General features: G+C 36.9%; 1 protein-coding gene across 1 annotated transcript in view; it reads right to left on the bottom strand.

Annotated features, from left to right (window-relative positions):
* Window positions 1-310: 310 nt before the first annotated feature.
* PGM2L1 (phosphoglucomutase 2 like 1) overlaps window positions 311-22147 on the bottom strand; it is a gene marked incomplete at its 5' end in the record, with an annotated part of 67525 nt that continues 45688 nt past the window's right edge. The window contains 10 exons of the mRNA XM_082845125.1: window positions 311-595; window positions 2430-2563; window positions 8138-8327; window positions 8560-8689; window positions 9020-9113; window positions 10850-11030; window positions 11736-11833; window positions 12382-12571; window positions 13425-13618; window positions 19825-19908. Coding sequence (XP_082701251.1) covers window positions 493-595; window positions 2430-2563; window positions 8138-8327; window positions 8560-8689; window positions 9020-9113; window positions 10850-11030; window positions 11736-11833; window positions 12382-12571; window positions 13425-13618; window positions 19825-19908 — 1398 coding nt within the window. The 3' untranslated portion in view covers window positions 311-492. The remainder of the gene's footprint in view (window positions 596-2429; window positions 2564-8137; window positions 8328-8559; window positions 8690-9019; window positions 9114-10849; window positions 11031-11735; window positions 11834-12381; window positions 12572-13424; window positions 13619-19824; window positions 19909-22147) is intronic.

Raw genomic sequence — 22147 nt, 5'->3', positions numbered from 1 at the left:
TAAGTTAATACCTGTGATGTAACAATGACACTTTTCCACAGTATACTGGGAACAGTGCCATTTTCTTGCCAATTCTATGGATTAATTTCCTTAACTAATTCTACAATTATATAGCATTTATCTGCCTTAAAAAAAAAACGTGCTATACACAATTACAAGAATATGGAACTAAGCTTAATCACACTTTACTAAGAAAACTCATTTGTATTGTTTTGTTTCTGTTGAAGGAAGAACGACGTGTTACCATAATACTTTTAATGTAATGACTTTTGTTCAAGATTATGAAAAAATTTGAATCATTTCTCTCCAGACCATTTCATTTCAAATGTATACAGTTTGTTTAGTCAGCCAACCAAAAAGAAAGAAAGTAAAAGTAAAAAGATAACTTGGCCAGATGAAACAGAGAGAGAATGCTAACTCGAGTTCAATGCATGAAGTTCTTGGTTGTTCTGTTCCATGGGCCAGTGCAAAGCAATGACGTACTGGTGAACACTACACAGAACGCCAGGTCAGTCCATTTTTCCTGGGCTCAAGAAAATTCTCAATCAAAGCTTCAATGAGTTTCTTCAATTCCTCTTCTAGTAAGGCAGTGTCACTGAGGAAAAAGGTTAAGAGTTTTGAAGTTCTTTATTTTCATAGCCTTAAAACAACTGGTAAACGAAAGAGAAATTCCCTCAGTTAAAACAAAACAAAACAAATCGAGACCAAAGGTGGGAAGAGGGGAATCACACACACAGAAAACACCATTATCACAAACTGAAATTGAACTGCATTAAAAGGAGTTCCTTGGTACATGAAACATGGATGAGTTATATTATATCTAAAGATTTCTCCTGAATCAGATAACTTAATGGCTTAGAACACCAATATCAGGTATTAAGATAAAATGGCTTCCTGAGATGTGACTAAAAAAATGAGATGTTTATAAAATAGCAAGTATTCCCTTCAAAGTTATCACCTGAAGAGGTGCCACTGCCCAGAACATTTCTAGGAATGCCTCTTTAAAACTGCCTTCACAGTTATTTTACAAGCTACACAACAAATCAATTTTTTTTTACTTTAATAATCAACCTTCATTCTTAACCAAAGATAGCATTATTCAATATGTTTTGCTTCACACTCTGCTCTGAATGACTTCAGGAGGTCATTTTTTTCCCGCAAAGGAAATAAAATCTGCTCCTAAACACAAAGATTAGGGAAACAGTAAATAATGTAACTTGGGCTCTGAAGGCAATTCCAAAAAAAATCTCCTTCCCAAATACATATTGATCAATGACAACCTTATAGGAGATACTACTTATGAAAGTTTAAAAAGTTTAAATACCCTCTGAATATATTATTAAAGTCAAGTTAATTTAGTCACAAGTTACACTCCTAAAAGGATATTAATTGGCCAGATTAAGTCAAATCATGTTACATGTAGAAAATAAGAATTTGGCAATAAACAAACTACTTGTTGATCAATTCTTTATGTTCATCAAGAGTTAAAGCTCAGGGCTTCCCTGGTGGTGCAGCGGTTGAGAGTCCACCTGCCGATTCAGGGGACGTGGGTTCGTGCCCCGGTCTGGGAAGATCCCACATGCCACGAAGCGGCTGGGCCTGTGAGCCGTGGCCGCTGAGCCTGCACGTCCGGAGCCTGCGCTCCGCAACGGGAGAGGCCACAACAGTGAGAGGGTCACATACCGCAAAAAAAAAAAAGAGTTAAAGCTCAGAGAGCCTTCCCAAGAATATAAATTCACTAAAAAATTAAAATTCAGTTCCCAAATAATGCAGCCTCTTTGGAAAACAGTCTGGCAGTTTCTCAAAAAGCTAAACATAGAACTACCATATGACCCAGCAATTCTACTCCTTATATATATATATATGATATATACCTAAGTGAAATGAAAATATACGTCCACATAAAAACTTGAACACAAACATTTAGAGCACCATTATTCATAATAGCCAAAATGTGGAAATAGCCCAAATGTCCATCCTCTGATCAGCGGATAAAAAAGTATGGTATATCCATACAGTGGAATATCATTGAGCCATGATAACAAATTTTTAAAAAAAGGAATAAAGTACTGATTCATGCTAACATGGATGAACCTTGAAAACATTATGCTAAGTAAAGATGCCAGTCACTAAGGACCACATATTGCATGATTCCATTTATATGAAATGTCCAGAAGAAGCAAACCTGTAATGACAAATAGTAGATCGGTGGTTGCCTAGGGCTGGGAAGGAGGGGAGTGGAGAGTGACTGCGAACGGGTATGGGGTTTCTTTCTGAGGTGATGAAAATGTTCTAAGCTTGATTATAGTGATGTTTCCACAACTCTGAATATATTAAGAAACACTGTTGTATACTTTAAATGGCTGAATGTAAATTACACCTCAATAAAGCTTTTATATATATATAATATTTAAAAAGTCAATTCTCACCTCTGGTCAGGTGACGCACACATCTCTGCATAATACTTTATCTTTGGTTCTGTCCCACTTGTCCGAAGAGTAGCAACACAGCCATTTTGAAAAGAAAACGTAATCATTTGGCTGTTTTTACTCACAGGCAGCACCTATGCACAAATGCAACAACAGCTCAATTACACTTGGTACCTTTCTTGTTTTCAAGAGTTGTAAAGTACATTCCACTTATATGAGGTGTGTAAAGTAGCAAAATTCATAGAAAGACAAAGTAGGAGCGTGGTTGCCAAGGGCTAGCAGGAGGGGGAAATGGAGACTTGTTTAATGGGTATAGAGTTTCAGTTTAGCAAGATGAAAAAGATCTGGAGAGCGGTTGCACAACAATGTGAATACGGTTAACACTACTGAACTGTACTCTTAAAAATGGTTAAGATGGGGCTTCCCTGGTGGCGCAGTGGTTGAGAATCTGCCTGCCAATGCAGGGGACACGGGTTTGAGCCCTGGTCTGGGAAGATCCCACATGCCACGGAGCAACTAGGCCCGTGAGCCACAACTACTGAGCCTGCACGTCTGGAACTTGTGCTCCGCAACAAGAGAGGCCGCGACAGTGAGAGGCCCGTGCACCGCGATGAAGAGTGGCCCCCGCTCGCCGCAACTAGAGAAAGCCCACGCACAGAAACGAAGACCCAACACAGCCAAAAATTAAAAAATTTAAAAAACGGTTAAGATGGTAAATTTTATGTGTTTTTTTAGCTGCAATTAAAAATTTAAAAATATTTTTAAAAGAACTGTAAAATACAAAAGATTACATGCATAATAATTCACAGCTGTACCATTTACTAAACATTTATAATTGTACAGGCACTGGATTATATACCTTACACACATGATCTCCAGGCTTCAACAATAATCCTGCAAAGTAAATATTACTGCCAATTTACAGACAAGGCTCAAAGAGAATAAACGACCTGTTCAAGGTAATCAGCTAAGTGGCAGAGCAAGAAGTTTAAGCCAGGTCTATTTGTACGAAAGTCCAAACTGCCTCTACGTTTGCAAAGTGCTTTAGAATTTCAAAGCACTTTCACAGATAGTTTATCAGTAGTCTCCAAAGCAGAGTGCACATATCCTGGAGGACAGGCAAAATAACCCACTGGGGTGCAAAATATATATCTATTTTTTTTAACCTAAAAGTTAATACATGAAATGAAGCTTTATTGGGGTTTCCCTGGTGGCGCAGTGGTTGCGAGTCCACCTGCCGATGCAGGGGACACGGATTTGTGCCCCGGTCAGGGAAGATCCCACATGCCGTGGAGCGGCTGGGCCAGTGAGCCATGGCCGCTGAGCCTGTGCGTCCGGAGCCTGTGCTCCATAACGGGAGAGGCCACAACAGTGAGAGGCCCGTGTACCGCAAAAAAAAAAAAAAAAAAAAAAAGAAGTGAAGCTTTACTGACATTAAATATATGGATTAACACTGGTACTCTTCCTGGATCACAAATCAGTTTGTGAAGGTATCTCAAGGGACCCATGGCGGTTGTACTAGGGCAGAAGGGTTGACAGTGGTGCCTTCCCTCTAGCGAGCCTGGTCCTCTCCGTGAGATCCCTCTCTCAGTCAGTGGTACTACTAGTTGCTTAAGACAGAGACCTTCCTTCCCTCTTTTCCACTCACAGGCCATCAACTAGCAAGTCCTGTCGATTCTATCCTTTATTTAACTCAATTTTGTCTGGCTCTGCATCACTACTACTACCATTCAGGCTCCCATCATCTCTCATCTGGATTACTGAAACAGCGTACTAACTGATCTCCCTGCCTGGAAGTCTGCCCCTCTCTAACCCACTCACTGCACAGGCCATTCTTCTTTGCACTCCACACTACAGCTGTAGAGAATTCCTTGTGGTTCTTTGAAAGAAAACATGCCTTCTCACCTTCAGACATAGCACTTGCTGCTCCCTTTGCCTGAAACATCCTCTGTTCCTCCCACATCTGGATAACTCCTACCCAGACTCTAGGACTCAGCTCACAGAAGTCCTCTGCAAAGCCTTCTGTAAGCCCCTCAAATCTGAGTAAGGGTCTTTCCTATGCTCTTCCATGGCACCCTTATGTACCCCCAGTAGCCCTTATCATTTTGTAAAGTAACCACTGTTTACTTGACCATTTCCCCACTAGACTCCTGAGTGTAGAAACAGTGTCTTTGTCATTACTGTATTGCCAGTGTGCCAGTGCCTGTAGCAAAGAAGGGTTTTAATAAATGCCTGTTGAACACACAGTTAATGCCAATCTGAAGTTGGAGAAGAAAGAACTCAGGAAGTCTTTGACAGTCACTGTGTGTGACCTTAGGGGATTAACAAATATCCACACTATGAGTCTTACAAAACTGTTGTAAGCGTCAGTGGAGAATAGATAGGAAAGCACTTTGAATAACAAATATAAACTTTAAAGGGATTCAAGAGGAAAAAAGCAACACACCAAGAACTATTCTAACCACAGCAACATTAGAGAAATAAAAAGAAGCAAAAAATTTGGTTCTTTTCAATTAGTTTACGAAGACAGAAAAATAGATACACACATATGTGCACACAGAATGACAACTGAGAAACAATTTTTGTTGACTGGATGAAAATACACAAAGGGAATATGGGTAGTATTCTACATAAAAGGCTTGCAGATTTCCCAAAATATATTATGTGCCTAGAAGCTTGAGACAACGTCAGAAATTATAAATAGAAATTTAGGCTAATAATTGTAATCATAACAATAACAAAAATTATAAGACACTGATGAAAGAAATTAAAGATGATACAAATAGATGGAGAGATATACCATGTTCTTGGATTGGAAGAATCAACATTGTGAAAATGACTCTACTACCCAAAGCAATCTACAGATTCAATGCAATCCCTATCAAACTATCACTGGCATTTTTCACAGAACTAGAACAAAAAATTTCACAATTTGTATGGAAACACAAAAGACCCCGAATAGCCAAAGCAATCTTGAGAATGAAAAACGGAGCTGGAGGAATCAGGCTTCCTGACTTCAGACTATACTACAAAGCTACAGTAATCAAGACAGTATGGTACTGGCACAAAAACAGAAAGATAGATCAATGGAACAGGATAGAAAGCCCAGAGATAAACCCACGCACATATGGTCACCTTATCTTTGACAAAGGAGGTAGGAATGTACAGTGGAGAAAGGACAGCCTCTTCAATAAGTGGTGCTGGGAAAACTGGACAGCTACATGTAAAAGTATGAGATTAGATCACTCCCTAACACCATACACAAAAATAAGCTCAAAATGGATTAAAGACCTAAATGTAAGGGCAGAAACTATCAAACTCTTAGAGGAAAATATAGACAGGACACTCTATGACATAAATCACAGCAAGGTCCTTTTTGACCCACCTCCTAGAGAAATGGAAATAAAAACAAAAGTAAACAAATGGGACCTAATGAAACTTAAAAGCTTTTGTGCAGCAAAGGAAACCATAAAGAAGACCAAAAGACAACCCTCAGAATGGGAGAAAATATTTGCAAATGAAGCAACTGACAAAGGATTAATCTCCAAAATTTATAAGCAGCTCATGCAGCTTAATAACAAAAAAACAAACAACTCAATCCAAAAATGGGCAGAAGACCTAAACAGACATTTCTCCAAAGAAGATATACAGATTGCCAACAAACACATGAAAGAATGCTCAACATCACTAATCATTAGAGAAATGCAAATCAAAACTACAATGAGATATCATCTCACACCAGTCAGAATGGCCATCATCAAAAAATCTAGAAACAATAAATGCTGGAGAGGGTGTGGAGAAAAGGGAACCCTCTTACACTGTTGGTGGGAATGTAAATTGATACAGCCACTGTGGAGAACAGTATGGAGGTTCCTTAAAAAACTAAAAATAGAACTACCATATGACCCAGCAATCCCACTACTGGGCATATACCCTGAGAAAACCATAATTCATAAAGAGTCATGTACCAAAATGTTCATTGCAGCTCTATTTACAATAGCCCAGAGATGGAAACAACCTGTGTCCATCATCGGATGAATGGATAAAGAAGATGTGGCACATATATACAATGGAATATTACTCAGCCATAAAAAGAAACGAAATTGAGCTATTTGTAATGAGGTGGATAGACCTAGAGTCTGTCATACAGAGTGAAGTAAGTCAGAAAGAGAGAGACAAATAACGTATGCTAACACATATATATGGAATTTAAGAAAAAAAAATGCCATGAAAAACCTAGGGGTGAAACAGGAATAAAGACACAGACTTACTAGAGAATGGACTTGAGGCTATGGAGAGGGGGAAGGGTAAACGGTGACAAAGCGAGAGAGAGGCATGGACATATATATACTACCAAACGTAAGGTAGATAGCTAGTGGGAAGCAGCCGCATAGCACAGGGAGATCAGCTCGGTGCTTTGTGACCGCCTGGAGGGGTGGGATAGGGAGGGTGGGAGGGAGGGAGACGCAAGCGGGAAGAGATATGGGAACATATGTATATATATAACTGATTCATTTTGTTGTGAAGCTGAAACTAACATACCATTGTAAAGCAATTATACTCCAATAAAGATGTAAAAAAAAAATTTAGGCTAATAATTGTAATCATAACAATAACAAAATAAATATAATCAGCAATCTATAGGGCTTTTAAATATTAGTTGAGCACCCACTATGTAGGCAGGAGCTTTGACAGGCATAAAGCTATATTAGAAATGGATCTGCCATGAAAAAGACAATGATAACATAAGATAGAAAGTGATAAATGACAAGAGGAAGGCACAATATATAATGAAACCTCAGGAGGATGATATCGGATTATGGAACCTGGAGGGTATGTGGAGGAGGTGACATCTGCATGAAGTCTTAAAATGGCTAAAGTGTGGATATGCAGCAGTAGGAAGAAAAGGTAGACTGAGGAAAAAGCCTGAGCAAAAATAGAAAAAAAATTTTTAATGTATATATGTAAGAAACTATAAATTATTCCATCTGGCTGGAGGTATAGGGAATAAAGTTGAAAAAGGAAGTTAAAACTAGAAAGATGAATAGCTTTGAAATTATAAGCATTTATTTATTTATTTATTTTTAGGTGCTAAGATGATTAGGTAAAACATTAAAATTTTTTTAAATTTTAATTAAAATTTTTTTTATTAGATTCTTTTCCATTATACGTTATTACAAGATATTGAGTATAGTTCCCTGTGCTATACAGTAGGTCCTTTTTGGTGATCTATTTTATATATAGTAGTGTATATATTTTAATTCCAAACTCCTAATTAATCCCTCCCCCACTTCCCCTTTCATAACCAAAAGTTTGTTTTCTATGTCTGTGAGTCTGCTTCTGTTTTGTAATATGCTCATTTGCATACTTTTTTTAGATTCCACATGTAAGTGATATCATATGATAAAATTATGGGCTTTTAGACTTTATTTTCAACATTATTTAGCATCATCACACCTTTCCCCTCCCTCCCTTTCTCTTTCTGTCTCTCTCATTCTCCTTCCCGCTCCCCAACCACAAGGGTAGCATACACTTGGGGGAGTGATGAGGACAGGATGGGAGTCAGAGCCAGTTGGTGAACTTACAACTGCTCTGGAGAAAAACAATGGACCCTAGTTTCAAGAAACTCATAGGCTTGACCTTCAACTATTTTACTGTAGTATGAATTATTATAAATTGTTGAAAATATTAAAAAAATAGGTACTTACTGATTTCTTATTAGGCTGGCTGCTATCATATCCAGTGGTAACATCTCGTATATGCAATATAGCAAATGTCCCACAAAACTTTGGGTATTCTTTTGGAGAATCAAAATTGCGAAGCCTTTCAAATATACTTTTGATGGTAGTTGGATCATAACACAAGAAATACGAAGTTTTTGAAATATGATAACCATATCTGCACAGAGATTTAAAGTGTTAAAATCAGATTTCAACTCACTCTTTCGAAAAGTATGTATTAAAGATAAGCCTATTACAGTGTTATGTAGAAAGTGGCAGTCCTTAATGCAGACAATTTTAGTACTTTTTAAAAAGGAATGACTATTCCTCAAAAATAAATTTAGAAGGTTAAAAGTAGCAGCAAAAAAATAAAAAAATTAGAATGCCAAATTCCTAATAGTAGAACTTACTTTTCATAAACCTTAATCAGTTGTTGTTTCAATGTTATATTCTTGGTTTCCAGGTAAGATGCCATCTCAGCAACAACAACGGCTGCACTCACCCCATCCTTATCCAAAACTGAAGTTCCACACAGAAAACCTAAGAATTAAAAACATCTTTAAAAAGAAGGAAAACATAAGCCTATATATAATTTCAATAGTTTTACATTTCTTCAGAAGGACGAATGAATTTAAAAGCCTAGTAATAAATGAAACCCACCTATACTGAAGGTATTTAGGGGACCTTTAAGGTCTTTTTTTTTTTTTTTTTTCCTGATGAGAAATGTATCTACACATTTCGGAGTTCACGGTGGTTTCTTTTTAACTCAAAATGCAAAACCAGATGACAAAAACTCCTCTGTACAGAATTAACTATATTTTTAAAAATGCTCTCATTCAAATTTCAAATATTTTAATATTTATTACATACCAATAGACTCTTCAAATGCAAAAAGGACTTCTTTCCCATTTTCCAGGAGGTCTTTTATCCTACTTCCAATCCATTTAAAACCTGGTAACGTTTCCTGAAATGCAGAGGAGGCTATTCTAGTTAAGTGACTCTCTCATAAAAATACATATTAGAGAAAAGCCTGTCACTAAATGCACATAACACTTCCATAGTGATCTTCTGTTATGGTCTTCACCACAAAGATTTATATAGTGGTAAACATATAGTCATAAAGGGCATGGATACACACACTGTTGTGACTGATGACCTACCATTTTATCAAGCACAGAAATAGGTGATGTAATCCACCAAATATAATCCAATAAGTGGTGATGCACATAGTCACAAAGTAACATAAATACACACATATATTATGATCATCTGCTATTTATCAAGCACTGTAACAGGTGCTTTACATTATTATCTTTTTTAATGCTCACAAAAACTCTGTTGCTGAAACAGAGGCTCAGAGGTTCAGTAAATTTGCCCAAGATTACACTGCATATAAGAGATCGAGCCAGGATTCAATTACACGGCTTCTTAGAAATTGTCCTTTAAGCTGTATTATAATCACTAATATAAGAGTGCCTATGAAGGTTGTAATTTAGTCCATCTGAGTAATCAAAGGCATTAAAGCTTTTTAATGATACACTTTTAACATTATCACAACATATACTTGAACCAAGTGTACTTTTACCATAACAGCATGGCCCAAATAAAACCATCAAAAAGTGACTAAGTCCTTCTTTGGAAATTAGATTTGAGGACTTTTCATCTGATGAGCTACTGTTCATTTTAAAGACATGAACTCTTTTAGAGTCAATAGAAAGAGCATGTAATACACAGTGACTCTGGAGCTCTCCATTACTAATTTAAGATTTCTCATTCACCTCTCTACCTCCTCACTGGGAAAAAAAAAAGCCAAAAATCTCTGCAGCACCCCATCCCCAACAAAAACAAGGAGGCACATTTATAAATAGGTCTTCAGAATCATGTTCTTTTTTCTCTTTTGTGTTCATTATACATTTTTCTTCCTACAAGGAAAAGGTTAACATTAGAGTAATTCAGAATTTTAGGTTTGAATAAATTTTCAATTTCTTCTGTTTTGCTATTTGTACTTTAGAAAGCCAGAGACTGGAAGTTCTATTTCATTAAGGAAGGTTCAATTTTCTTTTAGTTAGCCAATTAGTGTTAAGACCTGTAGCTTGATTGTAGCTCAAGAAAAGTGCCGAGAGGTGACTTTTTCACTGATATTTGGCAAAGTTGGCAGAGGAAAAGTAACTTAATTGGGATCAGTCCCAGTAGCTATAAAAGTGGTCAGTTTAACTGCCCGAGGCTCACAAAGGTTAATGATCTGTGCTGAGAGAGAGTCATTATTTGTTTTTTGGATGTAGAATCACTGGGTCTTAATTTGCAATCTAGGAGACTATTTAAAGTTTCTTAAGACTGAACTTGAAGAGCCTAAACATGCAGTCAATGACACCTACAATTTTTTGGAGTGGAGTGTATGTGATTGATGAGGTCACTCGGAGCCAGATTTTCTTAGTATGAAAGCCAGATACTGTTGTATGGAATAGTAAACATTAAAGCAATTTTTAAAGAACGTCCTATCTTAGTTTCAGAAACTCACATACAGGATGAATTTGGCTCAAGGTTACTAAACAATCAAAAAGATTAAGAAAGTGTTAACAGAATTAGAAAAAAAGCGGGGATTAGAAATGAAATCAATAAAAGTCAGTTTTGGTGGGAAGATGGCTTTAATTTATAGAGATAGGTTTAGAAAAGGAGCACAGAGATATTATCTATTCTTACTTCAAAGTGAAATCCTTCTTTTAGTGCAATTGCCTTCAAAATTTTGGAAGAGACTGTGGTGGCTAACATATAAATGTTCTTCACATCAGCATTTCTTGATTTATTTTTCTTCCAGCAATCAAACATCCACCACCCAAACAAAGCTGCCAACTCATTCCCTGTGAAAACTTTCCAATCACCACTGTAGAGAGAATGAAAATTCAAGTCAAGACCTTTATAACTTCTCATTAAAACTCCTTGACCCCAGGACCTACAAATTACCATCATTCACACAGGAAAACCCAAAAACTACTGTATGGGATTTTTGAGAAAACATTTACTACTACGTCTCTAACTGACCAGGGAGAGCTTAGGGTAGGAATGGCAGCAAAGTACTTTGAAAAATTATTATGCTGTTACGTTTATTTTCTTACTTAATGAGAAATATGTTATAATATGATGTCCTTTTTATGGAAAGACATTTGTCACCACATTATAATGGCAAAAATACACAGCAACCAAAAGCACCATGATTAGGAAATGATTACACTAATAAAGCAATCTGTTGGGATACTATGCCAGTTTAAAAATGAATATTTTAAACAATATCTAAGGACAGAGAAAAATGCTCACAGTACAATATTAAGTGGAAATAATCAAATACAAAACTATATATAGTATGATTACAATTTTATAAAAAACAAATATATCTTAAATATTTGAATAGAGAAAACATAGGGAGGAAATGTCAAAATATCAACCTAGGTGGTTATCTCTGGATAGTAGGCTTACGGGAGATTTGTTTTCTTATTTTTTTTTTTATTATTTCCAATGAGCCTATAAGACTTAAAATCAAAAACTATTTTTCAAAGTTTAAGCTTTTAATCAAATAAGAGGTTCTACTTACTTCTCCTGAAGTTCTGCCACTGCCAGTCGGTCTGCATCAGGATCTGTGGCTAGCACTATCCGGGCATTTTCTTTCTCTGCCAGTCTCAAAGAAAGTTCCTGAAATGGTGACCCAAAAAGCTGGATTGCATTGAAGATGTTAAATTCAATGTAATATTCCTAAATGTGGGCACTATGTTAGTGATATGAATTCTAAAAGGAACATAGTTTGGCTAACTTGTTTTTTTTACTTTATTTTACTGAAGTATAGTTGATTTACAATGCTGCATTGATTTCTGCTGTACAGCAAAGTGATTCAGTTATACATATATATACATTTGTTTTCATATTCTTTTCCATTATGGTTTATCACAGGATATTGAATATGGTCCCCTGTGCTATACAATAGGACCTTGTTGTTTATCCATTCTATATATAATAGTCTGCATCTGCTAATCTAGTTTGGCTAAATTTAAAATAAGCCTAGAAGTAGGGATATCCACCATAGAGATTTCAAACAAAACAGAATATATGGCTCTAATATAATTTAAAAGATGTAAACTAAAGTGGTTTTTGCTTTTGTAAGTAATCTTTGAATTGTCAAAGAGTTCTGGCTATATGATAAAGTTTAATACACTAATAATAATTTAAATATAGAAAAAATATACCAGCACAGATTCCCCTTCTTCAGGATTTGGGCATTTAACAGTAGAAAAGTCTGGATCAGGATCTTTTTGTTCTGGTACTGGAATTGGAGGCTTAAAACCAAATACTTGAAAAGCCAACTGCACATAGTCATGTCCAACTCCATGAAAAGATGTATGTACAAATTTCAAGGTGGTTTTTGAGTTTAATTCCCTGTAAAGGAAAATATCATTCAGTCCGTATCATAAAACTCACTACTTGTGGTATAATTAAAATAATCTAGAGAAAAAGCTAAAATTTATTTTGCTAGAATAAGGAAAATATACTCAACAAGCCATGATATTTTCTAAAAATAGTGTTAGCTATTTATGGAATAGTTACAGAAATATAGAAATAAGTAAGGAAAAATCAAATTTTAGAGGAAATTTCCTTACCTTATATAGAATGAATACATCTATTCAGCTATAATTTTTAACAGCTTTATTGAGAGGTAATTAATATACTATAAATTCATCCATCTATAGTATACAATTGAATGGCTTTCACTATATTCACAGAGTTGTTCAACCATTACCGTAATCAATTTTAGAACATTCTCATTACCCACCAAAAAACTCCATACCCCATAGCCACCACACCCTAATCCTCCCACTTTTCCCAGCCATAGGTAGCGCTAAATGCACTTTCTCTTTCTATCTCTATAGATTTGCCTACACTGGACATTTCATATCAATGTAACCATACAACATGTGGTCCTTTGTGACTGGCTTACTTCACTTAGCCTATTTTTAAAGTTTATCCATGTTGTAGTATGCAACGGTACTTCATTTCTTTTCACTGCTGAATAATATTTCATGGTATGGATACACTACATTTTATTTATCCATTCATCAGTTAATGAGTATTTGAATGTTTGTGTTATTTCTACTTTTTAACTATTATGAATAGTAGTATTTAGCGATAATTTTAATATAAGTAATAGTCAACACATTTTTATCCCCATTGCTTTCTCTTATTTGTTAATCTTATGCTAAGGTAATATTATCCTATATTCCCACTTGGATACCTGTAAAAACAGATCTTTTTCAGATCTTCCATGTATCTCCTACAAATGTCCTGCAGAGGATCTCTCTTCAGTGGGCTGGTATCCACTAAATTATCATTCCAGGAACCATTCCAGGGTTCCACACATTCTTCTATACATTTCAGAATTTCTTTATCATGAGGAGATGTGATCTGAGCACCATTTTCCCAATAAACCTAGATGATAGGTAAACACAGCTATAATTACTTGAAATGTTGGCCATATGTTTTCTTAGCTACAGTAGAGATATTTGACTTTAAAAAGAAGCATACCTGGACTTCCCTGGTGGTGCAGTGGTTAAGAATCCGCCTGCCAATGCAGGGGACATGGGTTCAAGCCCTGGTCCAGGAAGATCCCACGTGCCGCGGAGCAACTAAGCCTATGCACAACAACTACTGAGCCTGTGCTCTAGAGCCCGCGAGCCACAACTACTGAGCCCGCGTGCCACAACCACTGAAGCCTGCACACCTAGAGCCCATGTTCCGCAACAAATGAGGCCACCGCAGTGAGAAGCCCGCGCGCGGCAACAAAGACCCAATGCAGCCAAAAATAAATTTATTTAAAAAAAAAAGAAGCATACCAAATTAATCAAGTAGAAAATGTCAACACTGGATTAACTTAATAAATACCTAAGGATATTGATAGTAATGATTCCACAGGGACTTTTCAATAAAATGATCTGGTATTATTTTGTCATTTATAAGTATACTAATAATAACAATACAAGTAAAATATAATTGGGGCATCATTATGACAATGCTAAAATATGCATATACCATAATGTACAATCATAATCCTAGATCTATAGCTAAATATATACTAAAGAAGATCTAAGAAACCATGGAGTATCCATGAAACTTGATACTATGAAATTTTAGCATTAAAAAATGGTCCTATTATATGATAAAGAAGAAATTATTTTTCAGCTATAAATTAAAGTAGAATTTATGTCACACTAAATAAAGTCTATTCCAGGAAAGACAGTTAACATACTAATTATTCCATACACATTTCAGTATATGTATTTTCAGTATTTAATGAAAATACATTTCATTAAGTTGTCAGTTTGTCAAGTAGCCTGATCAACAAGAAAGTAGGAACAGTTAACAAAAAAGCAAGAAAATGTATTTCTATAATTCACAGGCTCTCAAGGTTAGAAGGGACTCTGCTTAGAGAATATCTATACCAACTTCTCCCATGTATTTGACATGAATCCCTTCTACTGCATCCTGAATGAAGGAAAGAAGAATACTTTTGAATATATGCTATGTACAAAACTCTGTACCAAGCAATATGGTAGACTGCATGACCTAAAAATTCTCACTCTGTAAACACCTCAAAATGCTAGATAAAGTAGAAAAAGTATTATCTAAAATGTACAGCTTGGTTCATAAGAAGGAAAGGGAAAACTCCAGGCAGTGGGAAAAAAGGAAAGAATGGAAAACCAGAGTGATAAAGCTGCGGGCTGACGCTGTGGCCACCTGGGGTTTGGGAACTGTTCGTTTATCTGGCTCCTGAGTTGTTTTTTGTTTTTTTTTTTTTTTATATCGGCTCCTGAGTTTTAATGCCCATGTGGAAGGTAGGGAATTGGAACTGAGATGCCCCTCTTAGTGGAAATGTAGAATAGAAAAAGTTCTGCCCACTATTATTGAAAGATGATGAGGAAGCATGTCTGTTTCTTCCTAAGTTCTGGGTGATGAAAAAATTTCAAATCTGAGATCTAAATTGACACAGAAATTGCTCCCAGTCAGTGAAACTCCTGTGTTTCCTGCAGAAATGTAAAAAACAAAACCAAAAATTGCTCTTAAGGGATGCTCCCACATTCCAAACAACCAACAAGATTCTGTCCATAGGCCCTGAAAGCTCTTTATGAAAATTTATATAACATGAGAAAAAAACATCTTGGCCTTTCTCCCTGCCTTGTATGTGAATGTGATGCCTAGAGGAACAGCAACACATATAATGGCCATGCTTGAAGAAAAGGCCAAAAAAACTGCAGAGGTGCCAGACCCGACAACGCTGAGCTACAGAACCATGCCAGCAGCCACATACTTCTGGATTTTTTGTTATGTGAGAAAAATAAATTCCTATCAGCTTAAGCCACTTTTGTGGGTTTTCTGAACCTGCAGCAGAAAGTATCCCTACCTGATTTAGTAACAGAAAAATCCATGCCACAAAATATACCCAGGAATAAACTTAAAAAGAAATGTAAAAGATAAAAAATCTTTAAAATGTTACTGAAGGGGCTTCCCTGGTGGCGCAGTGGTTGAGAATCTGCCTACTAATGCAGGGGACACAGGTTTGAGCCCTGGTCTGGGAAGATCCCACATGCCGCGGAGCGACTAGGCCCATGAGCCACAACTACTGAGCCTGCGCATCTGGAGCCTGTGCTCCGCAACAAGAGAGGCCGCGATAGTGAGAGGCCAGCGCACTGCGATGAAGAGTGGCCCCCGCTTGCCACAACTAGAGGAAGCCCTCGCACAGAAACGAAGACCCAACACAGCCAAAAATAAATAAATAAATAAATAAATAAAAATTACTGAAGGGTCTAAAAGAAGTCTTGGAAGAATAGAAAGATACATTCTGTTCTTGAATAAAGAGACTCAATAATATGACAAAAATACTGAATCTCCCTAAATTAATGTACAAGTGAAATATGATACCAATAAAAATGTCAAAATAATTTTTCCAGATGGAAAAAAAATACCATAATACCATGCATGGAAAAATATCATAAATAAAGTCAAAAGGCAAATGATAATATGGGGGAAAAATATCTGAAAAACAGATGACCAAGAGCTACTTTGGAGTTCCTACAAATCAACAAGGAAAAGAGCAACTACCCAAGAAAAAAATGGGCAAAACCTTAAACAGACTTTTCAGGAAAGGGAACACAAGTATCATATAAATGCATGAAAAGAAGCTCAACCTTACTCATAAGACAGGTACAGATTAAACATAACATTTCCACATATCTGATTGGCAAAGATGGAAAAGTTTGATAATACAATAATGTACCGTGGGGGATAAAGACCTTCATATTGGTGGTGAGAGTATCAACTAGAACCACTACCTTGAATAGAGAATGACAAATTTTATTTCATAGTCCCTTTGACTCAGAAGTTTCACATCTAGAAATTTATTTTATAGCTCAGCAGGGCCACAGAAATATAATGTGAGCCACAACGCAAGTCATATTTACATTACATTCTTTTATTGTATTAACTGTCCGAAATCTGGTGTGTATTTTACACTTACAGCACATCTCAATTCAGACTAGTCATATTTTAAGTGTCCAATAGCCATAGGTAGCTGGTGGCTATCAGCTTGGACAGTGCAGCTATAGATAAGAATAAAAACAATAGGTAACATTTATTATTTACTGGAGCCAGACACAATACTAAGCATTTTTCATGCACTATCTCTCTTAATCCTTACTCTCACCCTATGATGCTAGTTCTATTATTATTCTCAGTTTGTAGATGGAGAAACTAAAGCACAGAGAAATTAAGTAACTTGCCTTAGGTTACAAAGCTTCTGAGTGGCAGAGGGCAGAGATAGGTTTCAAACCCACTCCCATAATTCTTTCTTTTTTTTTTTTTTTTTTTTTTTGCTGTTACGCGGGCCTCTCACTGTTGTGGCCTCTCCCGTTGCGGAGCTCCAGACGCGCAGGCTCAGCGGCCATGGCTCACGGGCCTAGCCGCTCGGCGGCATGTGGGATCTTCCCAGACCGGGGCATGAACCCGTGTCCCCTGCATCGGCAGGTGGACTCTCAACCACTGCGCCACCAGGGAAGCCCCACCCCATAATTCTCTTAACTGCTATTCCATATTGACTCTGTAAGTCTACTTGTACATATGAACAAAGATGTATGTAGAATAATATTCACTGTAGCACTGCTTGTAGGCAGCAGATCAGAAACAAATGAAATATTCATCAACAGAGGACTGGTTAAATAAATTACGACTCATCTATATAGGTTTTTAAAGATGAATGAGGCAAACCTATCTATCTATAGATGGACTGATGTAGAAAATGATCTCTAAGGCTGTTTCACACTGTTGTGTGAAAAAACCAAGGTGCAGAACACTATATATAGTGCCCTGCCATTTATGGGGAAAAAAAAAAGGAGTGACCAATACGTGATTGGTCATGATTACACGTGCATAGACTCTCTGGAAGGAAACCAAAACCAGAAACAGTATTTGCTTCTGAAAAGGGATACTAGGGGAAGAGGGTGGGAGAAATACTCCTTATTGTTTAATTTTTTACACTGGTTTAACTTTCATACTTTTTACCTTGTGCTTATATTGAATACTTTAAGAAAACAAATCTTTGAGGGTCTACTATGTGACAAGTATGTTCAATAGCAGTAAATATCAAAACAAAGTCCCTCCACCCATGAGCTTATATTGGGGAATGGGGTGGGGACAGTCAAACAAACAAGTCAATAAACAAACAAGATAATTCATGGTAAAGAAAGCAGGTAATTACAGATAGTGATAAGTTTTGTGAAGGAAATAAGATGAAGAGAAGGTCACTGAGGGAAGCCATTTCAGATAAGGTGGCCAGGGAAGGTCTTTGCACGGAAACAACATCTGGGCAGGAGCCTTGAAGGATGAAAATAAGCAAATCTGCAAGATTTGGGGAAGAGAAATCCAAGCAGAGGAACAAACAAAAGGCTCAGAGTGGGAAAAGGGCTTGGTATACTGAAGGAGCTGGAGGAATGGCAGGCAGGAGACAGTCCTGTAAGCCCCAGGGTAAGCAGTTTGGGTTTAGCAGGAAAGTTAACATGGCCTGTTTATATTTTAAAAGATCATCTGGCTGCTTGGTGAAGAATGGACTGCAGGGGAGAAAAATGGAAGCAGGGAAGAGACCAGCTAAGATGCTGTAGTTCAGGCAAAGACAACAGTGGTTTAGAACAGTGAAGGTAGAAGGTACTGGCAGAAGTAAACATATTCTACATATATGTGGATGTATATGTAGATACATATGTATCTCAAATTATACATACATATACATTTGGATGTATATGTACAATTTGTAGAACCTGTTAGTAAATTAAAGTCAGGAGTAATCAAGAATGAATTTTGGTTTTTGTTTAGGTGGGTGGTAGTGTGAATTTACAGAGATGGGTAAGACTGGGGGAGGAACACATTTGGGTGTATATGTGGCAGGTCTGGGGGGAATCAAGACCACTGTTTCAGAGACACTAATTTTGAGATGTCCATTAGGCATCCCAACAGATATTAAGTTGGCAGCTGGATTCAGGAGTCTTATGCTCAGAGGAGAGATCTGGGTTCTTTGCTCTCTTTGACAGTTGACCTCTCCCTCCTTGCAACTCCCTTACCTCTTTCGCTTTTATCATACCAGCCTCTTCCGGTCTTTGTCCTATCTCCAGCTCCTCTTCTTTCTCCCTTCACTTGAAGTTGATATTCCCTAGGGTTCCATTCTTGACCTCTTTTTCTAACCTACACTGTCTCTGGGCTGCTCATCCAAATAAAGAATTTCCAAATATTCTTATATGCTCTAATACAATATGTACGGTGATCCCCAAATCTGTAACTTCAGCGCAGATTTCTCCCCTGAGCAACAGATCTACTTATTCAACTGCCTACAGGTCATTGCTGCCTGTTTGACCCACAAATCCCTCAGACTTAATTATGTCCAAAACTAATTAATTATGATTCTTCCCTGCCTCTATAAATGTTAACACTACCCATTTAGCTGGCCAGGGCCAAAATCTTAGATTAGGATTAAATATTCTTTTCCCCAGTAAAACAGAGCTTAGTGTGCCTGGAGTCTCCCTACACAAGATGAAAAAAGAATATAAGATCATGGACTCGTCAGCTAGGAGCCCCAAACACTGGTTCAATACTGTGCCATATCTTCTGTTTGCCCCTCCAGAGCCACTCTTCACCCTTCCCCACCCTGCTTTCTGCCATGAAGCCTGACACATCAAATAGATCCTGTGGCCAATAGGGAGTCCCAGCAGAAGGTTGGAGGGAGAGGAGAATGAGGTCAAGATACTATTCCTCAGGCTCTCTTCCATCAAACTCCCATTTATTCTTTATGTTCTTGGTACAAAATGCCTTTATTTCTGAAATGGTAGAGAGGGTGGATTTGGGATGGGTTGGGGAAATCAAAGGCAGTAAGATATCAGAAGTAAAAAGACCATTGAAGAGACTTTTGTAATAGTACATATTGAAACATAATAAGGGCCATTAGGGATACACTTTCTCTGAGGGGTAGCCTCAATGTTTTTATCTTTCTGTTCCCAATGTCTAGCCCTGCTCCTCACTGTAGAAAATATACTCAGCACATATTATTTAAATAAAATAAGAACTATGAAATGACCAAAGATAAGGAGTCCAAGGTTTACCTTGTATCCATTGTCTTCTTTGCGGTTGTGAGATGCAGTAATCATCACACCTGCAACTGCTTTGAGCTCCTGGACTGCATATGGCTAAAAAAACAATAACAATAAATATTTGTTTCTTAGCTACTCATACATTTGACATAAGAATAACTTTGATTAAATAACTGGAAAAGACATTAAGATATAAATAGCCTAAAACCTCAATAATCAACTCCAGGTTCCTTGGGTGGGATATAACTAAAGCCACCTAAATATTAGGTCATCAATAACCACCTAACTGTTAGACTGAATGGTTTTGTTCCCCCTCTAGTCTCATTTAACTTAGTCCTATAATTACTTTGTTCATTTAACAAATATTTAACAAACACCTATTATATGCCAGATACTCCACAAGACTCTGGAGATATGAGAGGGGAATATAATCATAAAATATTAGACCTGGAAGTAAATTTAAGAAATCATCTAATGTATCATATTTTACACACTGTATACTGTTTATCCAACATTATATAATCATAAGGGAGAATATATAAGAGAAGAACTTAGGTCTCTTGCCTTCCAATTGGAAGATCTTTACATATACTCTGTGGCCTCTATAGCATATAAAGGTCAATTTACCATCTCTCCCAAAGTTAATTCCCAGGTTGAATTTCCCTTTTTCTTTGCAGTTATCATTTATTTGCCTAAGATGTTCCCCATATTCCTTCTACCATCACATCTAACTTCTCTCCTCCTGGCCATGGGCAGGTGGACACGTGATCCTGATCTGACTAGAGTAACCTATTCCCTTGATGATTTAACTCAGAGACTGGCTCACAACCCAAGCCTGGTCAGAGTCTTTCTCTAAGATGTCTCTGCTATAGGTAGTCAAGGAAGACTGCCTTTTGACTCAAAGACATGGTGATAAAGGGTGCTAAAAATAACTTCCCTAGCAGCTAGAGCAAATCTACCTGCAATAAGACAGGAAGGCCAACACATAGTTACAGCTGGAAATGGTAACCCAGTGGCAGACTCCTACATAAATGTTCTACATTTCTGGGCCCTCCCTGGTTTCTGTCATTCGTTAGAGCTAATTGTTTAGAAAGTCCTTCAATTCTTTGAGCCACTCTGTATATTTCCAATAAATCACTAGTAACAGTTTATAGAGACATTATCTAATGGTCAAACATTTGGTAAAACTTGTCCACAAAATCATGTGAACCTGGCATTTTTATTTTGAGAAGATAAATAAAAATCAGTTCAATTTCTTTAGTGGTTATAGGTCTATTCAGGTTTTCTATTTCTTATCAGTTTTGATGTATTAGTTATTCTAGAAAATTGGCCAATTCTCCTAAGTTTCACATTTATTTGCACTGTTATTCAGAATATTGTGATTTTCTTAATAGCTATGTATTTATTATTCACTCATTTACTTTGTCTTTTTCTTCTTCAGCACCCTTGCCAAAAGGCTTTGTCTATTTTATTAATGTCTCTTCAGAGAGCCAACTCTTGCTTTTGTTGATACAATCTTTTCTTTATTTCCTATTTAATTGATTTTTCCTCATATCTTTATTACTTTTATTTTATTTGGATTTATTCTGTTTTGGTTCTAACATAGTAAGTTAAAGTCTTAGCTCGTTATTCTAAAAATTTTTTTCCTAATATATTCATTAAGACTATAAATTTCCCCTTAAGTAGGGCTTTAGCTATATCCTATAGTTTTTGCTATTTATTGTTTTCATTGTTGCTCAGTTTTCAATACAGACAGTCCTTGCTTTGCAAAGTTCCAGTATACATGAATTTCTGATACCATATTTTAGTTAAATAATACCAGTCTCCCAACAACATGCTCAAATTTTAGTTACCATGCTATACTGTGAGTAACTGCATCAAGTACAAACCTGGCTGCTAGCTCTTCAGTCTGAAATAACTATGTATATAAGAGATCCATCATGATTAATAACCAATCATGTCATCAAGTCTGTCAGTGATTGGTCACTGTGCATCTGTCAGCTCTCTCACAGACAGCAAAGCATGTAGCTGTGTTGCCTCATCTCCCAGTGATATACCCATGTGACAATTTTGCAAAAATGGACAACTGAAAGAAGGAACTGGCCAACAAAGATGAAAGTGCAGCAAAGAAACAAAAGTGATAACAGTGGAAGTGACATTTGAATCGACCATAAATGGAGTTATAGAAGAAATAACCGGGAACGTTGACACTGCTGTCATTCAAAAGACTCTAGATGTGCAACCAGGTGAGCTTAGTGAAGGTGAATGTATGGATATAAATGAAGGATGTGGTTGTGATGAAAGGGATGAAGCTGTCCCAGAGGGAGTGATACTG

Source organism: Leucopleurus acutus (genome assembly GCF_964270905.1).
Source record: "Leucopleurus acutus genome assembly, chromosome: 8".
Classification (NCBI taxonomy): domain Eukaryota; kingdom Metazoa; phylum Chordata; class Mammalia; order Artiodactyla; family Delphinidae; genus Leucopleurus; species Leucopleurus acutus.
The sequence above is the reverse complement of the archived record's forward strand: the minus strand, read 5'-3'. Positions and strand labels throughout refer to the sequence as shown.